The sequence below is a fragment of the Carassius auratus genome, unplaced genomic scaffold (genome assembly GCF_003368295.1).
Source record: "Carassius auratus strain Wakin unplaced genomic scaffold, ASM336829v1 scaf_tig00217031, whole genome shotgun sequence".
Taxonomy (NCBI): Eukaryota; Metazoa; Chordata; class Actinopteri; order Cypriniformes; family Cyprinidae; genus Carassius; species Carassius auratus.
In genome coordinates, this window is record NW_020528863.1 from 137947 (window position 1) to 151215 (window position 13269).

At 37.3% G+C, this 13269-nt stretch overlaps 1 protein-coding gene across 1 annotated transcript; it reads left to right on the forward strand.

The window, feature by feature from the left end:
* Positions 1-1067: 1067 nt before the first annotated feature.
* Positions 1068-6023, forward strand: LOC113099784 (zinc finger protein 501-like). The gene is made up of 4 exons (XM_026264735.1): positions 1068-1124; positions 1659-1826; positions 1943-2303; positions 4647-6023. Exons 2-4 carry the CDS (start codon positions 1659-1661, stop codon positions 5657-5659), a joined length of 1542 nt encoding a protein of 513 aa, XP_026120520.1. The 5' UTR covers positions 1068-1124; the 3' UTR covers positions 5660-6023.
* The last annotated feature ends 7246 nt before the right edge of the window (positions 6024-13269 follow it).

Sequence of the window (13269 nt, forward strand, 5' to 3'; positions counted from 1 at the left end):
GTGAAGGGCAGTAAAGCAACTTTGGTAGATCATGCAATAATGACAACATGTGTGAAACTTTTTTTAAGCAAATGAGAAGTAATCATTTTTTCAGATGCAGTATATGAATTATGACATGCTAATTTTTTGGCATTTCTTGATCTCAAAAACGGTTTGCCTCAATTAAAGTAGAAAGAAAATCTAACATGAACTGTCCAAATGTTAGTAGTTGATCTTATAATTCTGTACTTTTACAGATTTTTAAAAATACTTTTATTTCACGTTGCACTTTCTCCCATTCATAGTAATGATTCAGACATAGAAATGCAATAATATATTTACCTATACTATAATGGGGCAATGAGCTTGGCAAATAAGTACAGAAATAACAGCAAAAACATTGTTTTCCCAAAAAATATTTCCGTTTGTGTGGTGTTGAATTTCATTGCAGTTTAATAACATCCCATTTGCCATAATAATTAGAATTAATTACATTTTATTTTACTGTAGAACAACTAATAAACACACAGTTTATGTTTCAAAAACTTAATTGTGTATATTTTGGGCTATGCATGCTGATGATGTATACTGAAATTAAATGTTTTTTTTTTTTTTTTTTTTTTTTTTTCGAATTAAAAATTGCTAACCCGCATTTAAGAACTGCTGACTACATAGACACTCTCAACCTATTGTGGATCTGAAGATATTAAATAGTCACTTATATGAAGTGTTTTGTAATTATCCGAAAAAGTAGTATAAAGGGTATCTGGATATTTAAACAGATGGGTCTAAGGATCCTCAATCTGGGCAAACGGGTTGCGTTTGGAGTTCCAGAGATGGGAATCGAAGTACATAAGAGACTGTCTAAATGTTTATCTGTATTGAACTGATGGGTATTGGGTTGGCTCTATAGTGGGTAGAAGAAATTGGAGAATAAAAGTGTCTTCTTTATAGATATAGTTATCTTTGTCTAGCTCCGGTTCATACTCCAGTGTAGAAGGTGGCGGTAATGCACCATTGAAGTTGGATGCTTAACCGCTGTTAAACATGAATGAAGAACTTCTCTCACTGTACTGTAGGAGGCGCTGTGACGATCTTAGCTCAACGGTAAAAGCGCTGCAGAAAGAAAGACGGTTGGTGGCACGGTATGTTTTAACTTTGCGCTAAAGAGCTTAAATAAAGCGTTCCTTATCCAAATCTGGTTTAGGAACATTAACCTATATATTTTTATAAAGTATCCATAATTTAAAACCATAGTTTCATACATGAGATATTTGTAATAAAACCACATTAGGCTAAGCACAGATGCACCATTGTTTTACTTACATTAACCATATAATTGTGACATTTGTATGCTGGACACTTTTGAAGGATGCCTAAAATCGATTCAATCTCACATATAGTCATATTTAAGCAACAATGTATAGCCTAGTCCATTAAATGCAGTTCAAATTATGTGCTACATTTTAATAAAATATTATGTACCTGGCATTCATATTCTACAGTGAAACTAATCACATGTGTCTAAATGGATACATTTATATCTGGCAATAATGTTTCTGAATATTTTCCAGAAGTTAATTTTATTTATTCATATCTGTGTAGTTCTGCTCAGATTTGTAGTTTGACAAGTTCATTATAAATGCATCTTGTAATAACCATGAAGTGTTTGTGTTCAGATGTTGAGCATGAAAGCGCAGGTGGATGTGGTCTGCTGTAAATCAGTAGGAACTGATCTGTCCATGCTGGATATTGAGGATTTCATCACAGAAATCTGTCAGCTGAAGAAAGAGGTGGCTTCACTGGAGGCAAAGCTGAGAGAAAGAGGAGACAAACTGAACAGAGAGGTTTGAACAGATCTTCATTTCATCTTTAGCTGCTAATATGGACTGATTGTTGTGTGAATCAATGTCTTATTGTTAATCATACTCTCACTAGATATATTACTGATTGTGTTTGTCAGGATGTGGAGCAGGTTTGGGTGCGTGAGACTGATGGGACAGAAGCTCAGGATTCAGTCTGGAGCGTCAGAGATCAGAGATCCAGAGACACACAGGACTCAGAGCTCAGCCTCACTTTACTCTGTTATACTGACGCTCAGGATCATGAATCCACTGATCAAACCTCTGACTGTAACGCTGGAGAACAGCAGATGCTGCAGACGCCGCTGAAGATGTGCTCCGTCAAACTGGTGGACTGCAGGAACCTGATCGAGAGCAGAGGAGAAGAAACCACCGCAGAGAAACAACAACAACACACTGATGAGGAAGAGGAGGAGGAGGAGGAGGATAATGGGGAGGATGATGATGATTTCATTCCTCCAGGTTTGTTTCTCCTTTAATGACCTTTCCTTGTTTTTCATTACACTTGAATGTCAGCAGAGACTCTGCAGGATCAGGTTCATATTAACTGATGGTCTCTGATGACCTGATCAATAAAAAAATTATATTTGGGAACATAATGGCAAATGATTTTTATAATTTTTCCTCTATTGAGATCTTTAATGTGTTTTTTTTTAAGAGAGACAGATTTGCTGTGCCTGTTTGTAAGTCTGCATGATTTGACCAAAAATCTAATTACTATTATTATTACATTTGTTAATTATTATAATTTATCATGTTAGGTAAAAACTGTTAGCCTGAATACACTGTAAGTTGCTTTGGATAAAACCGTATGCTAAATGCATAAATTATAAAATCATGGAAGAAATGAATTGCGATTGCTATAATGCTATTATACTGTAAAATTATAAATATGATGGAATTAGTTGAACTTTTGGATTTTTTAACTGCGTTTGGATAACTGTACTAAAACTTTATTTAAATTTCCTTTATTAATTGTTCACCCCTGAACTTATATAAACAGATTCTTACAAATGTATATAGATAGCTTTTAATGTGATTTAAACTTTAAAGTACATTAAAATAGAAACAACATAAAAGTTCTTCAACATTAAATGCAATAGAAATGTAGTTACTAATCATTTCATCAGATAACTGTTTTATATCGTGCGCTTTGCAGGGCTGCGGGACACAGTGACAGGACAGGTAGTCTATTCATTCCTACAACTTGTTAATTCATTCCTACGAATTATTAATGTGGCAATTGTCCATGTTTCATTAATTTTGTTCCCTAAATAACCCATGATTTAAGTGAAATAATGGAAAAAAAATAATAAATCGAACGAATTCTTAATTCATGAAATCTTTAATTTCCCTTCCCATGTTTACCACAGAAAGAGATGCGAAAACAGTTATTAAAAGCGAAAGATAATAAAATAAACCTGGGAAATTAGAGGGTTAGACTATGAAGATTTAGGAAAAGAAACAATGCCTAAATATACTGAATTTGTGGAAATTCGTGACCAACCGGCAAACCAGAACAAAGCCGCGTAAATGAAGACTATGGGGTCCAAAAGCATGGTCGCGCTCTAACATTTTCCAGTTAACCTATTATTCCTCTAATAAACGAAGCTTTTATACCACACTTGTCATAATCAGATCTTATCATTTCTAAATAAATAATTGCTGGATTCAAAACAGCGATTAATAGGCGCTGTGACCGACACATTCCTGGAGCATTCAGTAGTATACCGGTCCACTCTGCTGTTATGCCAAGGACGTTTTTGCTCATATGAAGAGGATCATCTTTTCCATCTATATGCGAATGCGTGTTAAGTACAAGCCTAGTTTACATTATAAATAATAGTTTAACATTCAAATACATTGCGAATATGGAAACATTTCGATTTGTGCCGAGTGAGACAAGAGCAATAACCTCCAAATAAATCTAGCCAAAGCCGCGCTCGCTCATCCTCGTGTGCACGCATGCACTGTCACGATCTAATGCGCTGTATGCCGGATTTTTTAAAATCTGACATTTTCTAGGACAGAATCCAGCAGGATCAAATTAATGTGAGCAACTGTGTTTTGGTGCAGCAGCGCCGATGTAGTTCACTTAATGTGCAGCGCAGTCACACGCGCTCCACATTTCGGATAATTTTATTTTAAATACAATAATGTCAGTTGAAAACATTGCAATTGTGCTTTAAAATACAACAACGAGCCCCACAAAACCATTTAAAGATGCGCGTTCAGCGTTCTCCCTGCGGGATTGGAAACTGTCAACAAAGTAAAATGACCTCAAAAGTATGGCGCAATCTCTTCATTTTATCAAATGATCATAATCGCATCTATTCATTTTATAATCCTGCTACTAGCATTTTATTCAGACTAAAACCTCTTTAATTCAAGTGAGAAAGCGTTTTGTGTGTGTGTGTGGCTTTTGCACATCCTGTCATACCGCTGACTGCGTGCCTGTAATAGACGCATTTTGCAGTATTATGGTTAACGATTAATCGATTAATTGATCGTTAATTTAAACGACGATCGATCATGGAAATAATCGAAATTTGACATCCCTAATATATATATATATATATATATATATATATATATATATATATATATACTAATAAAAGAAAAACATTGTGGATGCACTATTATATTGTAAAATGACATTGTAAAATATGATGAAATGGTTGGCAGATGTTGCATTTCCAAATTAATTTTTCAATGTGTCTGTGCATGGGTTCATTTAATTAACTTGCAGATTTTCACACAAATACTTCATATGTTTCATATGTATTATAATTTTGTTTATTTCAGATGATAAAGGCTGTTCATCTTCTGATGGAGAGACAGACTTAACATCAAAAGAGCAGCTGACGGTCAAGAGTTTCTCCTGCAGCACCTGTGGAAAAACACTGAGTTCAGAGGGACATTTAAAGAGACACGAGAGAAAACACACAGAACAGAAAAGCTTTAGCTGTAGGAGATGCAAAATCAGCTTTCCTACCGTAGAAGAGAGGAGAATTCATTCAAAAGAGCACAGCGGAAAGGAGGAGTTTCACTGTGAACAGTGTGGCAAGGTTTTTTTCAATCATTCTAGACTAAAAGTTCACTTAAATACTCACGGTGAAAAGTCTTTCCACTGCAGTGAATGTAACAAGTATTACAGCACCAAAGCAAATCTTGTTGTTCATAAGCGAATCCACACGGGAGAAAGACCATACAAATGTCCGCACTGCGAGAGAAGATTCAATTACGGATCTCATCTGAAGAAACATATACGTTTCCACACTAATGAGAGACCGTATCAGTGCAGTGAATGTGGGAAAGCCTTCACAAACTCATTCACTCTAAAGTCACACCAGAGAATCCATTCTGATGAGAAACCGTATCAGTGCCAACACTGCGACAAACGATTCAGTCAAAGTTCTAATATGAAGAGTCATGAGAGGATTCACACCGGAGAGAAACCATATCTGTGTGCCCACTGCGGGAAGAGTTTTTCTGATCCACGTTCTTTTATATTTCATAAGCGAGTCCACACCGGAGAAAAACCATATCACTGCAGCATCTGTGGGAAGAGTTTCGGTAAACATGGTACATTTCGAAACCACAAGAGGATTCATACTGGAGAAAGACCGTTCAAATGCTCACAGTGTGAAAAGACGTTTGCTCGATCAGACGTCCTTAAGGTCCATCAGCGAGTTCATACAGGAGAGAAACCTTACTCCTGCTCCATCTGCGGCGAGAGATTTGCTTATTTAGGTAGTTTTCAGACCCACCAGAACAAACACACTAAAGAACAAACTACTCCAGAATCATCAGAGTGACTTTCATCAGTCAATCTGGGAAAGAAATCTTGTTTGGCTCGTCCTGAAAGTCTTCATTGAGTTCTTACTGCCAGTAGGTGGCAGTGAACTTTTTAATGCGGTGGATTGATCCAAGTGCTGTATATAATGTCATGTTTGACTGAGTAGATCAATGATTTTCTGTTAAACAAGACAGAACTATTAAAAATCATCATCAAAAAAACAAAAACAAAAACACAGAAGTAGCTGGATTACAGTGGGGTAAAAAAGTATTTAGTCAGCCGCCAATTGTGCAAGTTCTCCCACTTAAAGGTCCCGTTTTTAGTTTTTTTTTAAAGCTTTAATTGTGTTTACAGTGTGCAATATAACATTTGTTCATTAAACTGATCATTAATCATCGGCATTAAACTGATTGAGATTGAGGAAGCTGTCCTCAGCAAAATGTGCTGCACATAGTTTTACATGTGGATTATAATTTTCGGGAACCGAGTTAAACATAAATTGTAACCATTAATCTCCAAGTACAGCATCCCTGGGAAGCCCAAACAAAGATGATTGGACTCAAATCAAACACAACTCTTCCTCTTCTCTCCGTCGGAGCGCAACAAGACCACGCCCCCCTGTTTGTGTATTCATGTGGGCGGAGGTTAGTCAAAAAACTGTTTTAGTGACGTCATGACTACAGGAACTAGAGGGATGTAGTCCAAATGGGTCGTTTTTTTGTAGGCGAATTCTGTTAAATAAAATATCTCGATTAGCATTGAACTTTGAGCTTTAGAATTTTACAGATGTAATTTTTTTTTTTTTTTTATTCATTTATTCCAGGCAATGGCACAAAAAGTACAAGGTATACAAATATAGTTAAATCATATAGTGCAAGGAAAACAAAAAACAAAACAAAAAACAAGATATACCGTATTCAAATATGACGATCGAATTCTGCCTGAAAGGGAGTGGGAAGAAGACAACTTATTTAATCCCACCCCAGTTCCACATTTAGTGATTAATAATTGAGCTTCATTATTATTTTGCTCATAGATTATTTACAAATATATCATGGTGGCGTTTACCACAAGTAACAAGTAATTATTATAATAACAGTTTATACCAACAATGTAATCGGAATAAGCAATGTCAACAATGGTAATGGACAATATACCAACGATGGTAATGGACAATATACCAATGATGGTAATGGACAATATACCAAAACACTGAGCACATGTTAACGCTATGAGACAGAGTACAACATAAATTTAACTACAATATAAAATAAATAAACAATGGCAACAATTGTAATAGACAATATACCAACGATGGTAATGGACAATATACCAACCATGGTAAGGAAACACTGAGCAGATGTTCACACTATGAGACAGAATACAACAGCACTTTAAATTAAAGACCTTCATCTCTGTATTTTAACCAAACCCAATGTTTATATAACAGTTTAAATTGATAATAGTTCGGCATTGCTTTTGTTGCAAGTCCAGTTTGTTCCAGAGTTTCACTCCACATACAGACACACAATAATATTTACGAGTGGTTTGGGCTCTCGGTAATGAAAAATGTCCAAAACCTCTCAAGTTATGAGCTCGCACAGGAGTTGTAAAAAAACGTTGTAAGTTAGGCGGTAATAATTTGTTAAATGCTTTATATAAGAATATTGATGTATTATATTTTACAAGATCATCAAATTTTAGCAACTTTGACTGCGTAAACAGATTATGAGTATGTTCTAGAAAACCAACCTTGTGAATGATCCTCACAGCTCTTTTCTGTAATACAATCAGAGGATTTATTGTGTTCTGATAAGTATTCCCCCACACTTCAACACAAAAAGTAAGGTATGGTAGTACCAGGGTGCAGTATAAAATACGGAGTGCATTTTCATCAAGGTATAGTTTTGCTTTATTTATAATTGTGAGGCTTTTTGAGATTTTTGTTTTTATGTATCTTACATGGGGTTTCTATGACAATTTACTATCAATTATTACTCCCAAAAATTTAATCTCACTCACTATTTCAATTTGAATACCATCAATACTTATTCTCTGTTCAGACATTTTGTTGCAATTACCGAACATCATTACCTTAGTTTTATTTATATTCAAGGATAATTTATTTGTGTCCATCCACTTTTTTTATATCTTTAGTTCCCTGTTTACCGTATTAACGAGCTCATTATAATCATCACTACTGTAAAATATATTTGTGTCGTCTGCAAATAGTATGAATTTCAGTACATTGGATGTATTAAACATATCATCTATATACACATTGAACAGTTTTGGCCCTAATACTGACCCCTGGGGGACACCACAAACAATGCCCAGAGTATCTGATAAATACTGACCCATTTTAACAAACTGTGACCTCCCTGTTAAATAACTTTTTAAGCAATCTCCAGCCAGCCCCCTAATTCCATATTTTTCCATCTTTTTTAATAGAATTGAGTGATCAATAGTGTCAAAGGCTTTTTTTAGATCAATAAAGATACCAACTGCATGCTTCTTTTGCTCCAGTGCATTAGTGACTTCTTCAATAGCTTCAGTTATTGCCATTGAGGTAGTTCTTTTGGACCTAAAGCCATACTGACCATCATTAATTACATGGTGTTTCTCGAGAAACTTTTCAAGTCGAGAATTGAAGAGTTTCTCTAAAATTTTTGAGAACTGAGGCAAAAGAGAGATTGGTCTGTAATTAGTAAAAGCGTGTTTGTTACCATTTTTGAAAAGTGGAATTACTTTAGCGATTTTCATTTTACTTGGAAAGCAGCCAGTCTGGAATGACAAGTTACAAATATAAGTTAAGGGTTTTAAAATATTCAGTATAACTTTTTTAATCAATGTCATACTGATACCATGACAGTCATTGGAGGACTTACTTTTACATTTCCACACAATATTTGTCACTTCCTGTTCATTTGTAGCTGAGAGGAAGAATGACAAAGAATTCCGTTCGATAGTTGATTTTTCGACTCCACTGTCTGGAATATCAGCGGGCCCAACATTTACAAAAAATGTATTGAACTTATTTACTACATTATTCATATTATAATCTTCACCATTTTCATCAATAAAGTGATCAGGATATGTCAACTTTGATGATCCGTGTTTGATTAGGCTGTTCAAAACATCCCAAGTTCCTTTTATATTGTTTTTATGTTCATATAATTTTTTTTGATAATGTAACCGTTTGCTTGTTCTTATAATATCAGTTAATTTATTTTTGTACTTCTTATATCTTTGTTCAGCTTCTTTTGTTTTTACTTTAATAAACAATTTATATAGATTGTTTTTCTTTTTACAGGCATTAATTATTCCTTTCGTAATCCAGAGGCTTTTCTTATGTTTTTCCTTTATAAAATATTCTTTCACAGGGCAGTGTTTATTATACAAAGAAGTGAAAATATCTAAAAAATTACAATAAGCACTGTCCACATTATGTTCTCTGTAAACTGAAGTCCAATCCTGGAGCGCCAAACAATTGTTAAGGGTACTAATCATGTCCTCAGTAATTTTCCGTTTAGAGATTTTTATCATAGTTATCATAGTGTATCATAGTGTTTCGTTTTCTTAAGATTACAGTTATACAAAGTAAAAACAGGTAAGTGGTCTGTGATATCACATATAAATAGGCCACTAATGAATTGATTTCCCATAATATTAGTAAAAATGTTGTCAATGATTGTGGCACTATGTGACGTTATTCTGCTCGGTTTCGTTATAGTTGGGTACAGAGACAAGCTATACATTGTGTCAGTGAAGTCATCAACGTTTTTTAGTTTGGTTGGATTTAACAAATCAATGTTAAAGTCACCACAGATAAATATGTTCTTTTGGTTCACAGTAGAAAACAGTTTACCCATCCACTCATTGAAAGATTCTATATTTGAACCAGGTACCCTGTATACACAACTCATGAAGATATTTGTCTTTTTATCATTATGAATTTCCACTGTTATGCATTCAAATAAACCATCAACAGCTAAGGTCATATCAGTTGAAACATTAAATTTAACAGATTTATGAAGGTACAAAGCAACCCCCCCTCCTATTTTGTTTATTCTATTTGTATATTTTAATTCATAGCCATCAAGACAGAAATCAATACCTTTATCATCGTTAAACCAGGTTTCAGTAATTGCAATAATGCTAAATGGATGAGAGAAATGTTCCAAGTAATCTTTGATAGCCTCAAAATTAGTGTACATGCTTCGACTATTAAAATGTATTATTGACAGGTTATCTTCTGTTTTTACACTGTTTTCATATTGTTCATGGGTAAAATAGTTGCAGTTTTTAACAATCGAAGAGAGAAAATTATTATCAGGGTCTATCTCAGTATCGGTCTCTGTTGTGGTGTGCTCTTTATACTCACACGTTCCCAGTTCCATTTGTTGATGTTGTAGGATGTTCTGTAACATGTCTATATCAATACTTGGTGTAGTCTGTGTTCTTGGTATGTTGAGCATTTTGATGAGTCACAAGCTACTTTGATACCAGGTGCTGCATCAATGTCAATACTTCTCAAGATCTTCTATCCTCTTCACCACTAAGACTTTTGCTTCCTCCGGTGTCCCATTTAGTTTGATGAAGATCTTACAATTAGTTACCCAGGTTTGTTGAATCTTGCCTTGTTTTCTAAGTTGTCGTGCAATCCTTGCGATGTCAGCATTTTTCTTTGTCAAGTGTTCATTTATGAAAACATTTGTGCCTTTCAGTTTGCGTCCTTGCTTCAGAAGTGCTATTTTCTTTTTCCGATTGGTAAACCTCATAATGACCGCTGGTGGTCTCCTGTTCTTCGTGGGCAGTGACACGCCTCTATGTACTCCAGGTCCGTCTCTATCCCCCTGCTCTGGAGGTAGGAAGCAACCTGTTGTTCCACTGACTGTATCTCCTGGTCGCTGAGCTCCCCGCTGTCCACGGCCACCGCACTCGCATAAGAGCGCGGCCTGATCTTGATGCCGGTGATGACCACATCATTCACGCGGGAGTATTGCTCCAGCTCATCCACTCGCCGCTCGAGATCCTCAATGCGCTGGTCTTTTTCCGAGTTCCGGAGGCGTAGTTGTTTCACCTCCTCCAATAGCCCCAGGAGCTGCTCCTGCTGTGCTCTAACCGCAGTCACATCGCCGCACAGGGAGTGGAGAGAGAGCTTTATCTCCTCGAACTCCTCCGGTGTCGGGCCTTTCCTCGATGGGGGCATTCTGATGATTTATACGCCAAATTATCCAGAGGTAATACACACTCCGAGTCTCAGCTCGCGTTGCACATGGCCGCCATCTTGAACGCCATCTTGAATGTTGATGAATTTAAACTCTAACGACAACATTACACACTAACTAAAGTTTAAAACATGGGATCACGAAGAACGGGACCTTTAAAAAGATGAGAGAGGCCTGTAATTTTCATCATAGGTACACTTCAACTAAAAGAGACAAAATGAGAAAAGAAAGAAATCCAGAAAATCAAATTGTAGAATTTTTAATGAATTTATTTTAGCAAATTATGGTGGAAAATAAGTATTTGGTCAATAACAAAAGTTTATCTCAATGCTTGGTTATATACCCTTCGTTGGCGATGACAGATGTCTAACATTTTCTGTATTTCTTCACAAAGTTTCCACACACTGTTGCTGGTATTTTGGCCCATTCCTCCATGGAGATCTCCTCTAGAGCAGTGATGTTTTTGGGCTGTCGCTGGACACCACAGACTTTCAACTTCCTCCTAAGATTTTATATGAGGCTGAGATTTGGAGACTGGCTAGGCCACTCCAGGACCTTGAAATGCTTCTTACAAAGCCACTCCTTCGTTGCCCGGGTGTGTTTGGGATCATTGTCATGCTGAAAGTCCCAGCCACGTTTCATCTTCAATGCCCTTGCTGATGGAAGGAGGTTTCCACTCAAAATCTCACGAAATATGTCCCCATTCATTCTTTCATTTACACGGATCAGTCGTCCTGATCACTTTGCAGAAAAACAGCCCCAAAGCAAAAACCAAAACACAAAATAAAGCCCAGGCCTGGTCGTCGCTCCTCTTTTGTATCTTTCCAATCTCCTCTGTGGGACGAGAGATCGGTGAGTGTCTAATTTCCAAATCACTCCACCGGCTTGCTCCGCTCCCACTACTCTTGGCCCCGTGCTCCACCCCCTTCCCTCCCTCCGGGGGGACCGTTCACAGTGACCTGCGGGAACCTGGGAGAAGGACAGCCAAGGCCGAGAGAAAAGGAGATGGAAGGATGAGGGGAGAGGGGACTGCAACGGCTCCTCTGGTTTTGGGCAGCCGGCAGGAGTGACCCGTTCCCTGCTCCTCCCAATCGTGGCGGACAGCAGCAGGCTCCAGCCCCCGGTTAATGGCGCCGACCCCTCCGCTCCCTCATGGATGGCAGCCACCCCTCCACATCGTAGCCGGCAGTGAGTTCGTCTGTCCCCAGCAACTCACTACAGCCCACCGCCTCGAGCGTCGACGGCGGCACTCTCCCTTGACTTGCTCGATGGCACCACGGGTTCACCCCAGAGGCAAGGGATCTTCAGCAGTGTGTCCCTCCTTCCTCCTGGGTTTTGGCACCAGTGTAATGATATACAAAAACTTCACAATCATGGGAAGAAGGAGGCGGGAACCGGCAGACAATCAAATGAAACTTTAATTACCAAAATCAACACAAAACAGCGCGACAGCCACTCGCGGATGACTGTCGCGAAAAAAAATAAAATAAAAACACAAACTAAAGCCCAGGCCTGGTCCTCTCTCGTCCTTCACTGTCATCGTTCCTCTTTTGTATCCTTCCGATCTCCTCTGTGGGACTCGAGACCGGTGAGTGTCGCAGGTGTCGCTCTTTACCAAATCACTCCATCGGCCTCGCTCCGTTCCCCGGGCTCTCAGCCCGCCCCACTTGTCAAATACTGGCTTAAGCAGGGGGACAGATCTAGCACTGCAGGATTTGAGTCCCTGGTGGCGTGAGAGCCAGAAATCTTCCTTGTTTGTAGGTCACCAAATACTTATTTTCCACCATATTTGCAAATAAATTCATTAAAAATCCTACAATGTGATTTTTTTTTCATTTTGTCTCTCATAGTTGAAGTGTATCTATTGCACAATTGTTGGTTGACTAAATACTTTATTGCCCCACTGTACATAGGGCTGTTAATCATATTTTATGCGATGAAGTGGCATAAAGATTGAGAGAATAACTAGCAATTGCATTCTATTTTTATTTTCATTGCTGAGAGGGATTCAAAGAGCCATGGTTTATTAATTATCCATTTAATTACTGTTCTTACATAGCGTGTATGCTGCCATGTAAGGTAAGATATTTATTGAATAGAAGTGAAAATCCTTTTTTGGCATCTACTTTAACTTCACTGTAACGTCAGATAGAATTAAAGTGTATGTGTGTTTGGATTATTGACCTAATGTGAACACAAAAACACCGCTTATTTTAACAGTATTTTAATACTGCCACATCTTGGCTAGAAATTACAGTCATTTACTTTAATTTGCATTAGAGACAAAGTCCATTTTAAGGGAAGTTTTACTATTCATATTTGCTAATTCTCAAGGAATCCAAAGATCATTGTGCATCTGAAATCACATACTGTCTGAGCAGGTAGTACATTTGAATCT